Genomic DNA, 17,190 nt, shown 5'->3' on the forward strand with positions numbered 1-17,190 from the left:
ACATTTACACTTGCTTTTACACCTGAGATTCAAGCAGCGCAATCAACACTATACTATCACATGGTTCAATTATATCACAATTACAACAGTAAAGCAACAGGCAAAGAGCAATATATTCCTTTACCTGATAAGATTTCCAAATACGAACAAGTTAGTACCAGGCTTAAGTTCAAAACCGATCTGTTTTATATTTCAGGTTATGCTTGTTAGCTATTAAAGCCAAAAACCAGCTGTTTGTTCAGATAACTTGGCTGATACTTCTCAAGCTACAACTCAGATATCAACGGTTTTCCTGTGACTAAGAAACCTAAATTTCAAAACAAGTGTGCCTAAACAGACGGGTAGAGCGAGTAGGAGTTTCCCTAAAAAACAATGTAGAGACATATATAAAATAATCCCTCTCAATCATCACTTATGACAAACTAGAATTGTGTGGCGGTGTCAACAACACACCAATATTTTAGGGTATTTGTTTGCATTTTTTCCTCTTTAATTCTTCTTAATATATGTATTAATATATGTTCTTCACTGGGCCACCATCATAGTGCCAGATATGATTACTACATTTCTGCTATTTGCCGGCCACCTGTCTTTTTACCTGCGCTGCAAAGTGTATGCCAAAAAAAAAAAAAAAAAGCATTATGCAGACAGAACACAGATGGTAACAATGTATAATGAAAAAATATTAGGGTGTAATTGGATTATTCATTATCTAGACAGGATATGCAGGAAAGCTATTTTTAATACTGTGTGAATGAGGTCCCAGATATGCAGAGGAGCTCATTATGTGCAGGTCTGCCTTACTGACCAGCTGAATCGCTCCCTGGCTCCCTGTCTCCAGACCAGGGCTCATTTTTCACCTCACTTGACACAGCCTGCACAGCACCACTGTAACTGATGAATTGTTCAGCATCATATTAAAAGCAGAAGCTGATGAGGGAGTCCTTATTTTGGATTTTTCCCAACAGGAATTTTACCTTTTGATTCATCAGATTTAAGGTTGGGACCTCTGTTGCCGAACTTATTCTCCCTCTGTCGAAAACAGTTGGAAAGAAGATGAGCCCTGGTGAAACATGGATAACATAACATTAATATCTAAGCACTTTTCTTCTTCTTCTTCTTCTTCTTCTTCTTCTTCTTCATGTTTAGCAACTGCTGAGAATGAGGGACGAGTTGAAGGAGCGAGAGGCAGAGCTTGAGAAGAGTATGGAAGACAAACTGCAGCTGAAGAACCAAATCCATAAACTCAAGGCAGGACTGCAGAACCTGCAGACCACACACACACGACAGGTCAGAAGAATACAAACACACACACATGCTAAGTCAAGGAAAAACTGTGTTCATGTGTTTGAATGGAAATACTGAATCTAAAAGATTGAGCGTGCCTCATTTGCCTCATTAAATGTTGTATATGTATATGATGAATATGATAAACTGGAGTTTGGACACCAGGAAGACTAGCTTGGCATCAGCTAATGGGGATCCTTTTAAATAAATAAATAAATGTGTATTCTAGTTAGGAAGAAATTACTTCATAATGAGTTTCAGAGCATGACGAATATATTACATATTGGGAAAATGATTCAACACACCGCTGCCTGCATTTTAGTGAAGATTTTGGTGCATTTAAAGTGGTGTCTAATGATTTGTCCCTGAATCGACCCACCCCAGTAAATGAAACATGGAGGTTTGCCTGAAAGGCACTGATAATGAACAAGTAATCAAGATCTTAGGTATTAACCATGACTACAAACAGATATTGAAAAAGGGCTGTAATGTCATGTGAACGAATAACCTGGTTAACTAACCAGGGTAGGGGATTAGAGAAACCTGATTCCTTCAACTAGATTTCTCCTGGGGAACGCTGATCTCTGAAAGCCTCCAAAAGAAGGTCAGGGAGAAATCTGGTTACTGACCTGCTGCATATATAAACACATTAAATGAGCTAAAAGTAACGCTGGATTACATGCTGTATCATTTCCTATGAATCCCTTGTGTATGATAGGGATGGCAGACCCTGCCACTAACAATTAAAACTACTATATAGAGTGTAAATACATTGAATGGCTATTGCTGAAGAAATGCAGACAGTATTAGTATCAAAAATTAGGCTCGATATCACAAAAATCTTAAGGATTATAAATCAACGTGAGTGCACATTGAGATTTCTCGCCCAATTTCAGACTCAAATCAAGATACAGCCTGAAACTGTTCCCTGTGTGGTCGAAAGCGTTTCAGGGCACATAAAATCCTTGAATGAACTTTTACACCCAAATGAGATTTATTTTACTGTATGTAGTTCTGAAGCGGAAAATGTTTGTGTGTCTTGGGAAAATTACCACGGGTACATTCACATCCCTGCCACGTCCTCCATTTCACTCTTGTAATGCTGTACGTTGATGCAACATCATAAAATAGGAGACAGAACAAAAAAAGGGACATAAGTGATAAACAATTCCAATGAGGCAGGAGAAAACTGTGGTTATACTGAGCAACTCAAATGTACAGTCGGTGTGCACATGAAGCAGTTTGTTGCTGTGTAAGAACAGTCCCTGAATTGTAGTGCAGACAAAAGCTGTGAGGACCAAACTGTCTTGAACATTAGATTTTTAAAAAATACTGAAATTCACTGCTTTTCGTCTCCACAATATTTCAAAATATCATTTCATTGCAGGTCACCTATTGAAAAACAACAAAGATCTTATTTGAGAGCAGATGTGCTCCACTACCTCTTGTGTTTTCAATTCTGGCTGGCCTATTTTGGCTCAGCATGGGTAACAGGGAAGAGGGCTGACATGAGGATGAGCTTCAAGTTCAATCAGCTATGTAATTGGATAATGATAATGCTAAAATGGTACTGTCAAGTGGAGCCTGATGACTCTCAGGTCATCTCTGTGATCCTCAGAGCTGCTCAAGTTGGTTTGCTGTGAGCTGAGGGAAGGTTGCTCAGCTGCAGATATTTGACTGTGAATTAGGTTTTCCCTTTTCTGTGTGCCCTGCCGTCTAACAGGCTTCACTGTCCTCGGCACACTGAGACGATGTATGCACTTCATCCACAATAAGGTGCTGTAATAGCCAATAAAGGAGTGGGGAACTTGCCACTTGGCTCTCCCTCTTACTCAGCTCATATTCGGGATACCACATCTCTCACATCTGGATTTTGTTTTTGAGAGAGGTTATTTATCATTAAGCACAGATCTTTCATTAAACTATCATTAAAAAGAGTAGTTTCTCCTACCCACTATTTCGATAACACTTTATAACATAACGAAGTGAAACATTCTAAAATATTACAATATTTACTTTTTTTAAACTATTTTCCCAATGATTAGTACCATATTTACATAGTGTGACAGCCCTCTGGCTCGTTGACCTTCCTCTATGTGTTCTATAATGGAGCAGGTGGAGGCTGGAGCTCCCCTCTATAAAACCCCACCCTACCTCAGTGAGAGGAGCTCCTTTAGAGCCAGGTCATGGCTATAGTTATTTCCAGGAAACTCCCCAAGAATTAGGGTATGTCAAGGTACCGTGTAGGTTTGACTTCCTGCAGTTATACGAGAGAGGACGGATTTCCTTCTGCAAGAGATTTTTGTTTTAGCCTCTCTAGTTGTTCCCTTGTTCTGCTGGTGAGGATTTCTCTTCACTTCCTCCACATTCATCTCCTCCTGTTCTCTGGAGGATTATCTCTCCACATATAGGCAGAGCTGTATAGTAGCAGAGGTACTTCATCATCTGGACCTCGGTGAGGATATTGTCCTCACATGACGTTAAGGAGATGACAGTACCTTATGTCCGGCTATTTCTGGACTATCCCATTAGACAATCGCACGGCTACAAGCTGTTTATGTCACTGGAGACAACACCACTGTCATCCCCCTGGATTTAAGCTGTTTACACTTTATTGCAAACAACAGTGTTTGCGTGCATCATTATTCTGTATGTGGTGTGTTTGTTTCCTGCTTTCCCCGCGCTGATATGTGGCACGCTAGGTGCTAAACACGGCACCAAAAGTTCATCTTAGTTAAATGTTGTATGCATGCTTGACTGGCCTTTGTGAGACCTGCCAGAGATTGTAATAAAAATAGACAAAAGTCAGAAGCAAGGATGGCAGGCTATTAAAGTTGCATGTTGGTATACCCTCATTTTATTTGTTTTTTCGTTTCAAAAGGGGGTAGAAAACCCTGAGAGAGAGGTATGTGTAGGAGAAGTGAACCGTCAAGAAGGAAAATAAGTGGCTCAGCTGGTGGAGACAGCAAGGTCGGATTTTAACTTTCCATGAGCCCTTTGTCAGTGAGAGACTGACAAGCAGTAACTGAAGCAGCGTTGGTCAACAGAGAGAAGAGGAATATGTTGTGCTTCATCTGGAGCTTGTCGTGCCACAGCTTCATCACCCCCCACCCTTTTCCCAGCAAGTGTCTCAGCAGCAGGGAACACCCACACCTGAGCCCTTAAGGGAAACTCTACTACACATGTGTATATGTACAGCATGTGCCCCCACCCCTTCACCATGCAGCACTGCCTCATTCTCCACCACAGCAAAACCCCAGTGACTTTGGCCACAGCAAACACGCCTACTGTCCCCTTAAATGTGGCTCAGTCACCACCACTGAAAAGGTAACATGCGTCCTCCTGATCCGTCTCAGCCCTTGGAAATGTTATGGCTGCCCCAACAAGGAGGATGACTTTGAAAAAGTGTCTCCTCTTAACAGTGCCAAGGATTAAGAATCCCATATTATAACCACATCACCACCAACAATGAGTGTGGTTAAAGAACATTCTCATAGAGTCTGAATGATTAATTGGCATTGGCCGTTATTATTAGCCGAGCTTATCGCAGATACATTAGTGTAGGTGTGTCGGCTGATAAATAACAAGACATTTCAATACACAGATGCTATGCATTCATCTGCAGTAATTCATGGTTTGTCCATCAGAGAGTACTGACAAACTTAAAGAAGCTATAATTGATATTTTTATAATAGCAATGTCTCAGATGACAAAGTGAAAACTATGTGACAATGTGAAAGGGGTTGCTCATAGTGATGAGCTTACAGAGAATTACCACCTGAATATGCAGCTCTCCTCGGCTTTATGGAGCTTTATAGTGAGTTTCAGCTCATTGTTTAGCTGCTGGCTCACTCTCATTTCGTTGACAGCAGGTTGTTTTCAGAGAAAAAGCTCTAAAAACCCACAGTAACTACCTGCTCAGGACCAAACAGCAGACAGACACAGTTAGCAAATAGCTGGTGAACATAGTGGAGCATTTAGCAGCCAAAGTGACAGATATTTCCCTCAGGATTTGGTAGAGATCAAAAACAGAGTTAAAAGGGAGAGAATATTGGACTTACAGTCATCATGTGGACACATACACAACTCCAAATAAATGCTAACTGCTGGATGTACACATCACATTAGCAACTGTTTGCTGATAAGTTCGCCATGTCAACTTAAAAGGTGATAATATGTCAATGTATGTCTTGTTTCCTATGTCCTGCTTGTTTAATAATCACATATAAGGGATCCTTATCAAATATATTCTCTCCATCAAAAATGTCGCTCTTACAACATGAGTTTATCTTCGCTGATCCTCCGATTCCTGCTCTCACTAAATAGCACTGGATCTACATGAGATCAGGTCACTGTGACGTAACCTGTCTCATTATGTAATGCAAATACTCCCTATCAAAATTATCAGTCCCTGTTGGAAGATTAGGACGATTGGAGCAGAATAAGTATTAGAATACAGCAAAAAAACAATAAAAAATAATTTAAAAGAGTGTTCAAATCCAAGTTAAGGAGATAATAAACAATGACAGTTACTACTAACATGTGGATTTATTTACCGTTTGTGTTATTTTATCATCTGGTGGAGGATGATTTTATTCAACAAGTGCAAAGAAACTAACAGTAACACGTTCCTCTTGGCATATAGTAGGTGGACTAATACATTATCATGTATCAGTGCATTTTACGGGGCATCAGCTCCTCTCCAATGGTGTGACACTGTTTACATTGGATGGTAGATTACATATAAAACCGTGCAAACATTCAGTCACTCTGCATTCATGCAGGATTATCACAGTCAACTCTACATTATTTGCTAATACCATGTATTTGCTTAATAATGTAGTTATCATATCAGTCCCATAGTCTCCTAAATCCTCTCTCAAGATGTCATGTTTCATCATACACCTGTCAGCACTGTTGTCATGTTATCACTGCCTTCAGCCATGAAAGAGAAGCTACTCTAATCACTTTAAACAATATGTCAGGGTGTCATCTTAAACAGCTTAAGCAGTTTCTATTCAAATGTGTTTAGAAGTTATTCGAGTGCCTGTTTTCTGTGCTGTGGATGCAACTTTGATTAAATAAGTCAGTGATTTTTCCACGCAGAGAGAAGAGGACCAATTATTTTGGTTGCTATTCTGGGACGTGTAGCCTTATACTCACTCAAACTATTTGACTTTCCTTTGTCTAACACTGTCTCTTGTAGAACTTGAAGAGAAATGTCAGTGTTGTTAATGCTGCCGCAGTACATGTTTATACGTATGTGTCAGTGTATGTGTGTGTGTGTGTGTGTGTGTGTGTGTGTGTGTGTGTGTGTCAGTGTGTGTGTGTGTGTGTATGAGGGAGTCAGAGAGGGATGGAGAGTGAGTTTCTGTGTGTCTGATTGCATTAGTGGCTGACTTGTCTCTCATTGACGTTTCCTCTCATTTTTCTAATTGACTCTAGCTGGAGACGTTAAAGCAAGATGACAGAGGGAGCGAACAGAGTGCTAATCAAGTCAGTGTAAGTCGGGAAAAAACCTGAGCCTTCATTTCTCCATGCTAAATGTTTGTCTTCCCCTTCTTTTTTTTTTACTTATTTCTCCTCCTACCCTCCCCTCTCCTCCCCTCTCCTCTCCTCCCTTAACTCTTCCACTGACATGACACATCATTACAGGCCAATGTTCACAGGGCCTGTACTTGTCACTGAATAAATCACCCAGACACAACTGGGTTACAAAGACACATATATAGTAAATGTGCAAGCTCAAATACAAACTTGCACACAGGCTCGCATTAGGCAAGAACTTGATGACAAGGCTGAGTCCTGATTAGATGAGGTGAGAGGAGGCCGCCTTGCATCGCCGCGATCATCCCTGTAGAAACTTCACTCATGCAAGACACACATAATGTCTCTCTCTGCCACATACACACACACACACTTCTGTGTATGAGGCTATCACGGGTTCACTGTTGTTGATAGCATCACAGTTGATGCTATCAACAACAGCTTGATAGCATCGTTGACACTTCCTCCCTCTTGTTTTATTTGCCCCTTTCTCAGAACTCTGGCTGCTGGCTCAATTCTTTCATCTTTTGCTCAATGTCTTGTCCTTCTTTTTATGTAGATTATTTGTGTTTATTTTCTATTTTTGCATTTGTTTAGAGTGCAAACACTTGCTTATTAATACATTTTTGTGCATTTGTATTGCCAAGTAAACGGATGTACTAAGTGGGAGACTGAGCCCTGTTTAGATTTTTCAGTAGAATCCGTGTTTAATTGAGGTGCTATGTGGGTCTTTCAGCAGTGTTTTGTGACCTCAGTTTGTGTGTCTTTCCTCAGGATATAACAGCATCATCAGTGGTGTCCTGTAGTCAGGAGAAGGACGGTCTTCCAGAGAAGAATCCTCCCAGTCCTGTTCACTCTGAGAGGGATGCACTGCTAGTTGGTATGCTGTCTTACTGCGTCTCTATGGCATCACTATGTTTACAATAGAGAATAATGAAAGCTGCATGCAGCTGGTGCACCTATCCTGGGTGTTCTGCAAAGGCTGAGCTGGTTTAGCCTTGAGGGTCTACCTTGACAGCAAATGGACACGTGGATATCACAGTTTGGCCGTTGAGTCTGTCGAGGGGCGAGAGTCTGCAGAAGGAAGCTGAGTGAGGTATATTACAGTCAGGACTAGGAGTAAAGCTATGAACATCCTGACAGTTTTCCTTTTATTCACTAAGCTTGAGACTCTTAACTTTGGCAGGTGCAACCAAAATTTTAGTTGTTTTATAGTCATTTATTCCAAGAGCAATCAGCAGTTTCAGCCATGGTAGGAGTGGCTCTGGTCAGTCAGTCCACCACTTTGGTTTAGACTGAAATGTCTCAACAGCTACCTGATGGATTGCCTTGAAGTTTGGTGCAGATATCCATTGTTCCCGGAGAATACATTGTAATGACTTTGGAGGTTCCCTGAATGAACGTTTTTTTTATGCTGCTTTTAGTATTTTATCATGTCCTGTATGTTGATGATGTTCTGATATTCATATTTTTTTTACAAGTTATTTGAATTCAGCTAAACGCAATTTTCCAATATATTTTCCCTCCAATATAAAGACACCAACACCACATTGCCAATAACTATGGCCTCAGAAATTATGGTCTCAACAGAAATTTAACATAATTAGTTTTTTAGGGAGTTCTTACTACATAGCAGTTGAATTGTATTGTATTATATGGCCCCTTGTATAACATAACCACAACGTTGCACTACCAATGCCACCTCTACCGCAGTTGGATTTTTGTGATTTGCTTCAGTCGCTTTGAGGTAATAACTATGCATAATTACATAGCCATTAGAGTGAGAGAGGAGGAAGATATGAAGAGAGAAAGAGCCCACTTTATCCATTAGATTACATAACACAATGCGACTTTATGATAATGGAAAATATGACCAACATCTATCTCCCATGTGTATAATAAACTACATTATTTATAGAAGTAAACAAAGCCTTGTCCTATTTTGCTGCTTGTTTTCCGGCACGCTGCATTTTCACATGTTAATTGTCGAGGACATCCGTTGGCTCAAAGCATGAAAGATAAAACTTGCTTGTTAGGGAATAAAAAGGAAATGCAAATTGTGCACTTTCTGCACTTGGGTCCAGTTCTACCGTTCTTTCCAATGCCAGAAATGCCTGTCTCATAGCAGAGTGGCTATGTGATCGGCTTATAGGTAGTTAGGTAGTCAATGGCGCTTGTCCTCTTTTCATGCCCATTCTGGCTGTTTGCTGAGGCAGAGATGGACCACAGTTAAAGATCCTGGCACCTTCTTATGTCAGAATCACTCCTCTTGACGCCTTGTTTGATGCTGAGTTGAAGTGAGCACCGCAGGAAAAAAAGGGACGCTTGGCTCCTGAAGGAAAATGTTTCATCAGAAAACAAAGGGTTGAATGTCTTTGCCCTTTCTCTGTGAATTTAGATGAACACCGTTGCATAATCCTTGAACTGTTCCCTTCCAGAAAAAATGAGAAGCAAAATAATACAAGAAGTTGGTATTGTTGAGCTTTTAGGTCTTTTCAGTAAATGTTCCTTTAAAGCCTTCTCTACCAGGTAGGTCAATGTAATTTGGTGGAGATATCATTAATTTACTTCATCTTTTGCCTGAAAATAACATTGCTAAAAAGACATCAGGCCATGAGGAAACAAATAATTGTATAACTTATATAGATATTATTGCCTATTTTGCAGTGATTGCCTTAATCTCGGTGCAGTCGACAACAATATGATACGACGATACAACGTTGGCCGAAACTACCAAAATATGACATAAGCTGTAGTAAATCAGGAACTATCCTTCAAGTTCCTGTGTAGAAAGTCGTAGCACTTCATCACATGTTTAGCCTGTGGAGTATATGCAGACACATGGAGGTCAGAACGCCTTGAGGCCCATCACCCAAGTTTTTGTCCGACTGATTGTTTGGACTCGTGGTGCTCTAACGACAAGCAGAGGTAGAGGATTATCTCTATCCTGGCTGTATCTGAGAGTCGAGAGCAGATGGGTTGGTTGAGCTTGTGGAGAGTTTCAGTAGCAACATGGCTTTTGATGCGAGATACCAGCATCAAAGGCATCATCAAACACTTCGTTTAATCTGGAGCCACAATATACAAGAGGCTCTTAACAGTGTTGGGAGTCTGAGAAGAGTCACTCGATGCGTCCTGTCTTGTTTTTCAGTCAGGCAAGAGGTTGAAGAACAATACAAACTGATTTCTTAAATATTCTATTGTGGTTTACAGTCATGTTTGACAGGAGACAGAAACTCAAAGGAGCTACAGCATGTGTCCCTACATTTTGACAGTTTAATTAACATGTCTGCTTGACCTATTTGTTCTACCTCAGGGATCATTTCAACCTTCCTGCACGTCCACCCGTTTGGAGCCAGCATCGAGTACATCTGTTCCTACCTGCAGCGTTTGGACACCAAGGTAACAGGCAGACACACACACACACACACACACACATCCTAGACATAGTGACATAGATTAAATTTCTCTGCAGGGTCGACATATGGGCCTGCTGTATGCCAGGGTCCTGCTGTGCATTTTAGACTCCTGGCACGCAAACAAGCCTGAAGTGCAGACAAGAGCCATCAGTTACTCTGAGATTTGTTTAGCCTTTATTTATCTCAGCAAATAAACACACATACATTTAAAGCTGCTTCACACTCATATACCTGTACGTACCAGGTGTGTGTGTGTGTGTGTGTGTGTGAACAAACAGGCTGTAGCCTAAAAACTCAGAGGTATTCTTCAGGTTTAAGTTGAATACTCACACTACATTCAGCGACGCTCATCCTCAATTACTGTTCACCAGTTTTCACCAGATTAGTTGTGCAGTGAGGAATAAAGCTTGACTGATGTTCCACAGATGTTATTTCTACCTCATCAGAGTGCCTCACAGTGCGCGACTTCACAGTAGACAGGAAACTGAGGTGCTGAAGGGAGGGACCTCAAATGTGCATGCAAATGGCCAAGGTGGCTTTCTGTCAAGAGCTTTTCCTTTTTTTGAACAGACATTTCATACAAATTTAATTTTCATCTGGACGTCCTCCCATTGCATGCACAATCTCCTTTTTTTATTATGTGAAAGGGCCCTGTGAGCTATTATGGCCTGTTTTTTGTCAGTAGCATGACAATGGACACATTCATATGAGCCTGTTACACATCCTCCAGTTGTAGTTTTTCCCTTTATTGATTTCTACCCAAAACATTGATAGTTTTTATTTGGACTTTTTTCTTTTTTTGAAGGTGTGGTTCAAATACAAATCATGTTTTACTGTTTTATTATTTAAGTTACTTGGTTAAAACACGCAATATGTTATTTTGTTAGCAGCCAAACGTATAGATATATGTGTGGACAGTATATATGGCAGCATATTTATTCATATTGTGACATAAATATATTGCATTACACACTGGGAGTTTCCTGATTCAACCACATCACTGATGCGCAATTCCACAGTTGTTATTGGGTCAGGGTTACAGGTTGGTCCCACCAGGTTTTGTTATTGATGCAGGATGAAGCACTGCTGACCTTCCCTGTGGTCAAAATCTTGTTTGTCTCGACCTCAGCTACTCCCACCGTGTTAATAGCAAGCAGCAACATATAGCAAGTTTTTCTTTGCTCCGTTAAACCTTCCTGTTTCTGTCCTGTTGCAGTTATCACTCTGTAATTTTATCACACATCCCCACTTGCGCTACTTATTGATAAATATATTCATGTTCTGCGTCCTTCTGCTGCCGCTGCCGCTGCCAGTTTAGGCTGTTAATCAGCCGGATTTCTCTTCATGTTTGAGCTCATTCCTGGTTTATAACTGAGCTGAGCTTTGTCGTTGCCATCCCTCCAAGACCGTCCTTGATTTCTAAATTTGCTCTCATTACCTCCTGCCACTCATTCTCTCTGCGGATCTGACTGGATGAAAACATCCAGTTGATATAATGTTGCTAAAGTGATGATTTTCGTTTATTTTGATTTTGCTAATAATGTTCATTGGTTTCTCACCAGGTACTCATCCAACAAAGATAATATTAGTGTCATTCTGTTGGATCTGATAGGTCTCCTGCTCTCTTATACCTTTTACAAACAAATGGATGTGATAGGTGTGTAGTGTGTAGTAGGACTTCAAGAAGCAATTATTCTCATTATTGGATAGTATAATTAAAATTTAAACTTCAGAATATCAGAAGATAGTGAAAAATGACCATCACAATTTCCCAGAGCCCAAGGTGACGTCTTCAAATGGCTTTTTTTGTCCAAAGATATTTTATTTTTCAATCATAGGAAACAGAAAACCAGAAAATCCTCACATTTGAAAAACTGTAACCAGAAAATGTTTGGTATTATTTGTTTGATTAATGACAGATGAAGACTGTGGCTTAATTTCTCACTTTACTGCAGTGATGTAGAACTGTACTCCAGGGTGTGTCAGTACACTGTGACATCACTGTGGGGTTACAGGTGCAACACACTTTAAACCAGCGAGGACGATGAAACACTTTTTCAGCCTGGTTTAAAGTCTTTAACATTAATTATCACTAATTTTGTTACTGGATTCAGCACAAGTTTAGAGAATTAACATCATTACTTGAGTTTTACATCCTAATATATCGTATATACTTATTGTGGCTCATTGTTAGACATTCTTAGGTATACAAGGAGCAGAACATGTTTTTGATAATAGTTCAGCCATTTGGGAAATACGTTTATTGCTGAATTAGATGAGAAGATCGATACCACTCTAATAAGCTACAACTTGTCGTTTTTACGTTCAGTTCAGTTCAGTAATTTGTGAGCGTAAAAGCTGATGGTAGGTTGATTTGACTTGTTCTTACTTTTGGACAGAGCTGGGCTAGCTGTCGCCCCATGTTTCCAGTCTTTATGCTATGCTAAGCTACCCTTCATATCTACCGTACAGGCAGTAATATTGATCGTCTCGTCTAACTCTCTGCAAGAAAACGAATGAGGGTATTTCCAAAAATGTCAAACTATTGCTCTAGAAATGTGTGTTTATGTGTAGGTGTAGGTGTGTTTGTTTTGTATGCATTTGGCATGCTTTTTTCATGACTGTGTGCGTGCCTCAGTTTTTGTTAAGGTCCATGTGCAGCTGTTTACCTGTGTATCTGTTGTTTCAACACTGACTGCACATCAAGCAGCCCACAGAGTTTTGTCAATACCACTGGCTGGACTCCCCAACAACAAGCCCAATCCTCTCTGCTTATCTACCGGCTCCACATTCACACAGCCCCATTGTCTGTAATGATACACCAGTCCTGCTCCATGATGGACCTTAATGCATCCTGACATCAACACCGGGTTTGAATAACCTAGTTATTAATGCAAGACGCTGTGGGTCGTACGGTGGGTTTCTGTCTCATTCTTCTGAATTTACTCAGCCCACCTGGGTGGTGTGAGCCAGCGTAAATCCTGTCATGTAGCTCATATTGTTTTGATGTTTGCCCCATTCATCTGGTTTAAGTGAAGGTGTGAGAACTGAGTGTGAGCATAATGAAAATGAGGAGCAGAGGTGTGAATAGTGGAGGCGTCAGGATATGTGAGAGTGTTAAGTTGTGTGCAAAAGTACTTTAGTGTGGCATCTAACTCTTGCCTGTGTGTGTGTGTGTGTGTGTGTGTCTGCAGATTAATCCAGGTGAGGTGGAGGCTCTGCTGTCTCGGCTGCCCTGCACCTTCAGACAGGAGTTGACTGGCGTCGGAGCCAGTTTGGAGAAACGCTGGAACTTCTGCGGCTTCCAGGGCATCAAGAGCACATAGACTCTGCCGGTGACACTTCTGGGACATGGAAGAGACGACGGGCAAACAAAGCCACACAGGTACATGGAGGACACTCTGGAAATGTGGAGGGAGCCCATAACTAATGGAGACGCTGGGCTCCACCTGCCCAGACAAGAGCACAAATTATTCACCGTAGATCTCAAATCAGGGAGGGGTGTTCTGTGTAGGTGGCAGAGAGATAAATATACAGTTTTTTTTGTGATGGCAAATTAATTGGCAGCATCGCTATGGTGACCAAGACTCGGATATACAGTGCATCCGGAAAGTATTCACAGCGCTTCACTTTTTCCACATTTTGTTATGTTGCAGCCTTATACCAAAATGGATTAAATTCATTTTTTTCCTCAAAATTCTACACACAACACCCCATAATGACAACGTGAAAAAAGTTTTTTTGAGATTTTTGCAAATTTATTAAAAATAAAAAACCTGAGAAATCACATGTACATAAGTATTCACAGCCTTTGCTCAATACTTTGTTGATGCACCTTTGGCAGCAATTACAGCCTCAAGTCTTTTTGAATATGATGCCACAAGCTTGGCACACCTATCTTTGGGCAGTTTCACCCATTCCTCTTTGCGGCACCTCTCAAGCTCCATCAGGTTGGATGGGAAGCGTCGGTGCACAGCCATTTTCAGATCTCTCCAGAGATGTTCAATCGGATTCAAGTCTGGGCTCTGGCTGGGCCACTCAAGGACATTCACAGAGTTGTCCTGAAGCCACTCCTTTGATATCTTGGCTGTGTGCTTAGGGTCGTTGTCCTGCTGAAAGATAAACCGTCGCCCCAGTCTGAGGTCAAGAGCGCTCTGGAGCAGGTTTTCATCCAGGATGTCTCTGTACTTTGCTGCATTCATCTTTCCCTCTATCCTGACTAGTCTCCCAGTTCCTGCTGCTGAAAAACATCCCCACAGCATGATGCTGCCACCACCATGCTTCACTGTAGGGATGGTATTGGCCTGGTGATGAGCGGTGCCTGGTTTCCTCCAAACGTGACGCCTGGCATTCACACCAAAGAGTTCAATCTTTGTCTCATCAGACCAGAGAATTTTGTTTCTCATGGTCTGAGAGTCCTTCAGGTGCCTTTTGGCAAACTCCAGGCGGGCTGCTATGTGCCTTTTACTAAGGAGTGGCTTCCGTCTGGCCACTCTACCATACAGGCCTGATTGGTGGATTGCTGCAGAGATGGTTGTCCTTCTGGAAGGTTCTCCTCTCTCCACAGAGGAACTCTGGAGCTCTGACAGAGTGACCATCGGGTTCTTGGTCACCTCCCTGACTAAGGCCCTTCTCCCCCGATTACTCAGTTTAGATGGCCGGCCAGCTCTAGGAAGAGTCCTGGTGGTTCCGAACTTCTTCCACTTACGGATGATGGAGGCCACTGTGCTCATTGGGACCTTCAAAGCAGCAGAAATTTTTCTGTAACCTTCCCCAGATTTGTGCCTCGAGACAATCCCGTCTCGGAGGTCTACAGACAATTCCTTTGACTTCATGCTTGGTTTGTGCTCTGACATGCACTGTCAACTGTGGGACCTTATATAGACAGGTGTGTGCCTTTCCAAATCATGTCCAATCAACTGAATTTACCACAGGTGGACTCCAATTAAGCTGCAGAAACATCTCAAGGATGATCAGTGGAAACAGGATGCACCTGAGCTCAATTTTGAGCTTCATGGCAAAGGCTGTGAATACTTATGTACATGTGATTTCTTAGTTTTTTATTTTTAATAAATTTGCAAAAATTTCAAAAAAACTTTTTTCACATTGTCATTATGGGGTGTTGTGTGTAGAATTTTGAGGAAAAAAATTAATTTAATCCATTTTGGAATAAGGGTGTAACATAACAAAATGTGGAAAAAGTGAAGCGCCGTGAATACTTTCCGGATGCACTGTATCTCCATGGTGACAGCCGCGTCATCTCTCACTCTCTCCATTCTTCTTTTTTTGTACTCATGGGATTCAACTTAAAGTTCCTTCAGAGAGCCAATTTCAGCGGAGTCGTGGGATTGGCTGTATTTTTATACTTGAGCGCACAGTTGGCTCGGCGTACTGGTAGACCTGGACTAAAGGGCTACACAGGAGGGTCATCAGGGTCTACTTTCAACCTCCAAACTCTCTGGCTTCCTTTCTCTTTTTGCTTCTTCTTGATTTTGTACAATCATGTATAAAAAAAATATTATATTTCCTTCTACTTTCTGTGTAGGCTATTAAAAGTGCACACAAGATGGATGCAGCGACCAGGTGGTTATTTTCACATCTCAGTGCTGAATTATGCTCCTATTTGGTGCCACATAATTGCACTGTCACTTCTCAAATGCCCAACCAACAGCAGAGAGGGTAACTAATGGCAACCTAAAATGCTGCAAATGTCAAAATGGAGAGCGCAGACATGTTTTTTGGGAAATTTCTTGTTAGATGTTTCTAATCTGGTAATACATAAAGGATACATATTGGCCATCAGAGGGCATTCACAAGGTGCCTCATTCCTTATTTAATAGACAGGGTTATTACTATTTTCTATGCGCAATGTAATTCCAAATTATTGAATGTGAATTACAACAGTGTCTTTTCTTCTGCTGCACTCATGATTATGTTTTCAGCCACAGATGATAATTGTGTTCACAGCTTCATTGTAGTACAATGTGAAAAGGAGCTTCCTTTTGTTTGTCAGAAAGCACAAACAAACAGTTGGGAGTTGCAAATATATTCAAGGCACTCAGTACAGACAGTTTATACAAGCCTGGAAAACAGTCACGATGAAGTAGTTGATGTATTAATGGTGAAATAACAATTTTAGAGCACAGCAAAGGCAGTAAAATGCATTTAAAATGAAAGCATCAGAGGGTTTGTTGGCTTTACAGGAAGTAACGGATGAAACAAAATCATGCGACAAAACATCTAAAGGTGGTGTCTTTTGGGAAAACTGCTCATGCTTTATATCTGTCCGATCTTAACTTCATTATCCCAGTTTCTTATACTGGATGATATGAATCTGGCTCATTCTTTCTGTAAAGTACTGGTGAGTGCACCTGAAGCTGAGCTTCTACTGCCATCTGTTGGAGAAATTGAACAACCAGAGCTGTACAACTGTCAGTCCCCTCGGCTCAATAAAGGCTGGCAGAGTGCTGATGCTGTGTGTGATGGTATTTGAGCAGGTGCTGTCCTGCTACAGCATTGTTACCTACAGTATCGCCGACTGGTGGTGCATGTTGAGTATTTAGCTTTGGGAGTTAATATCGAGGAGGTTCAATATAATGTTCATTCTGTTCCTTTAAAGGGCTTTATTTGTTTAACCGTTTGATTTAATCCTAACATTGCAATGCATAGAACCAATTACCTTTATACTAACAACATTATCATGTTATGTGTCTCTTCAAAAGGAAAATAGTAGTTTTCACATCTAAACAACTGGACCGTGCATCTTGTGATACCTGGCTTCAGTGTGAGGTGACACTTCACTTCCTGCTCTCTCTTAAATGATTATGGATTTTCTACGGCGGTAAACTCGCTACATCTAATCCCCTCATCAATATCACACTTTAAACCAAGTAGGACACAGACCGAGCAGCTCTCTATCAAACAACATGAAACATAA

At 41.1% G+C, this 17,190-nt stretch overlaps 1 protein-coding gene across 1 annotated transcript in view; it reads left to right on the top strand.

The window, feature by feature from the left end:
* Positions 1-13,579, top strand: part of LOC139291128 (ecto-NOX disulfide-thiol exchanger 2-like) — a 67,559-nt gene extending 53,980 nt beyond the window's left edge. Inside the window, exons 9-13 of the mRNA XM_070913057.1 lie at positions 1,150-1,251; positions 2,466-2,481; positions 7,619-7,714; positions 10,151-10,236; positions 13,448-13,579. Of these exons, the coding sequence (XP_070769158.1) occupies positions 1,150-1,251; positions 2,466-2,481; positions 7,619-7,714; positions 10,151-10,236; positions 13,448-13,579 (432 nt within the window). The remainder of the gene's footprint in view (positions 1-1,149; positions 1,252-2,465; positions 2,482-7,618; positions 7,715-10,150; positions 10,237-13,447) is intronic.
* Positions 13,580-17,190: the final 3,611 nt, after the last annotated feature.

This window comes from Enoplosus armatus, chromosome 10 (assembly GCF_043641665.1).
Source record: "Enoplosus armatus isolate fEnoArm2 chromosome 10, fEnoArm2.hap1, whole genome shotgun sequence".
NCBI classification, from domain to species: domain Eukaryota; kingdom Metazoa; phylum Chordata; class Actinopteri; order Centrarchiformes; family Enoplosidae; genus Enoplosus; species Enoplosus armatus.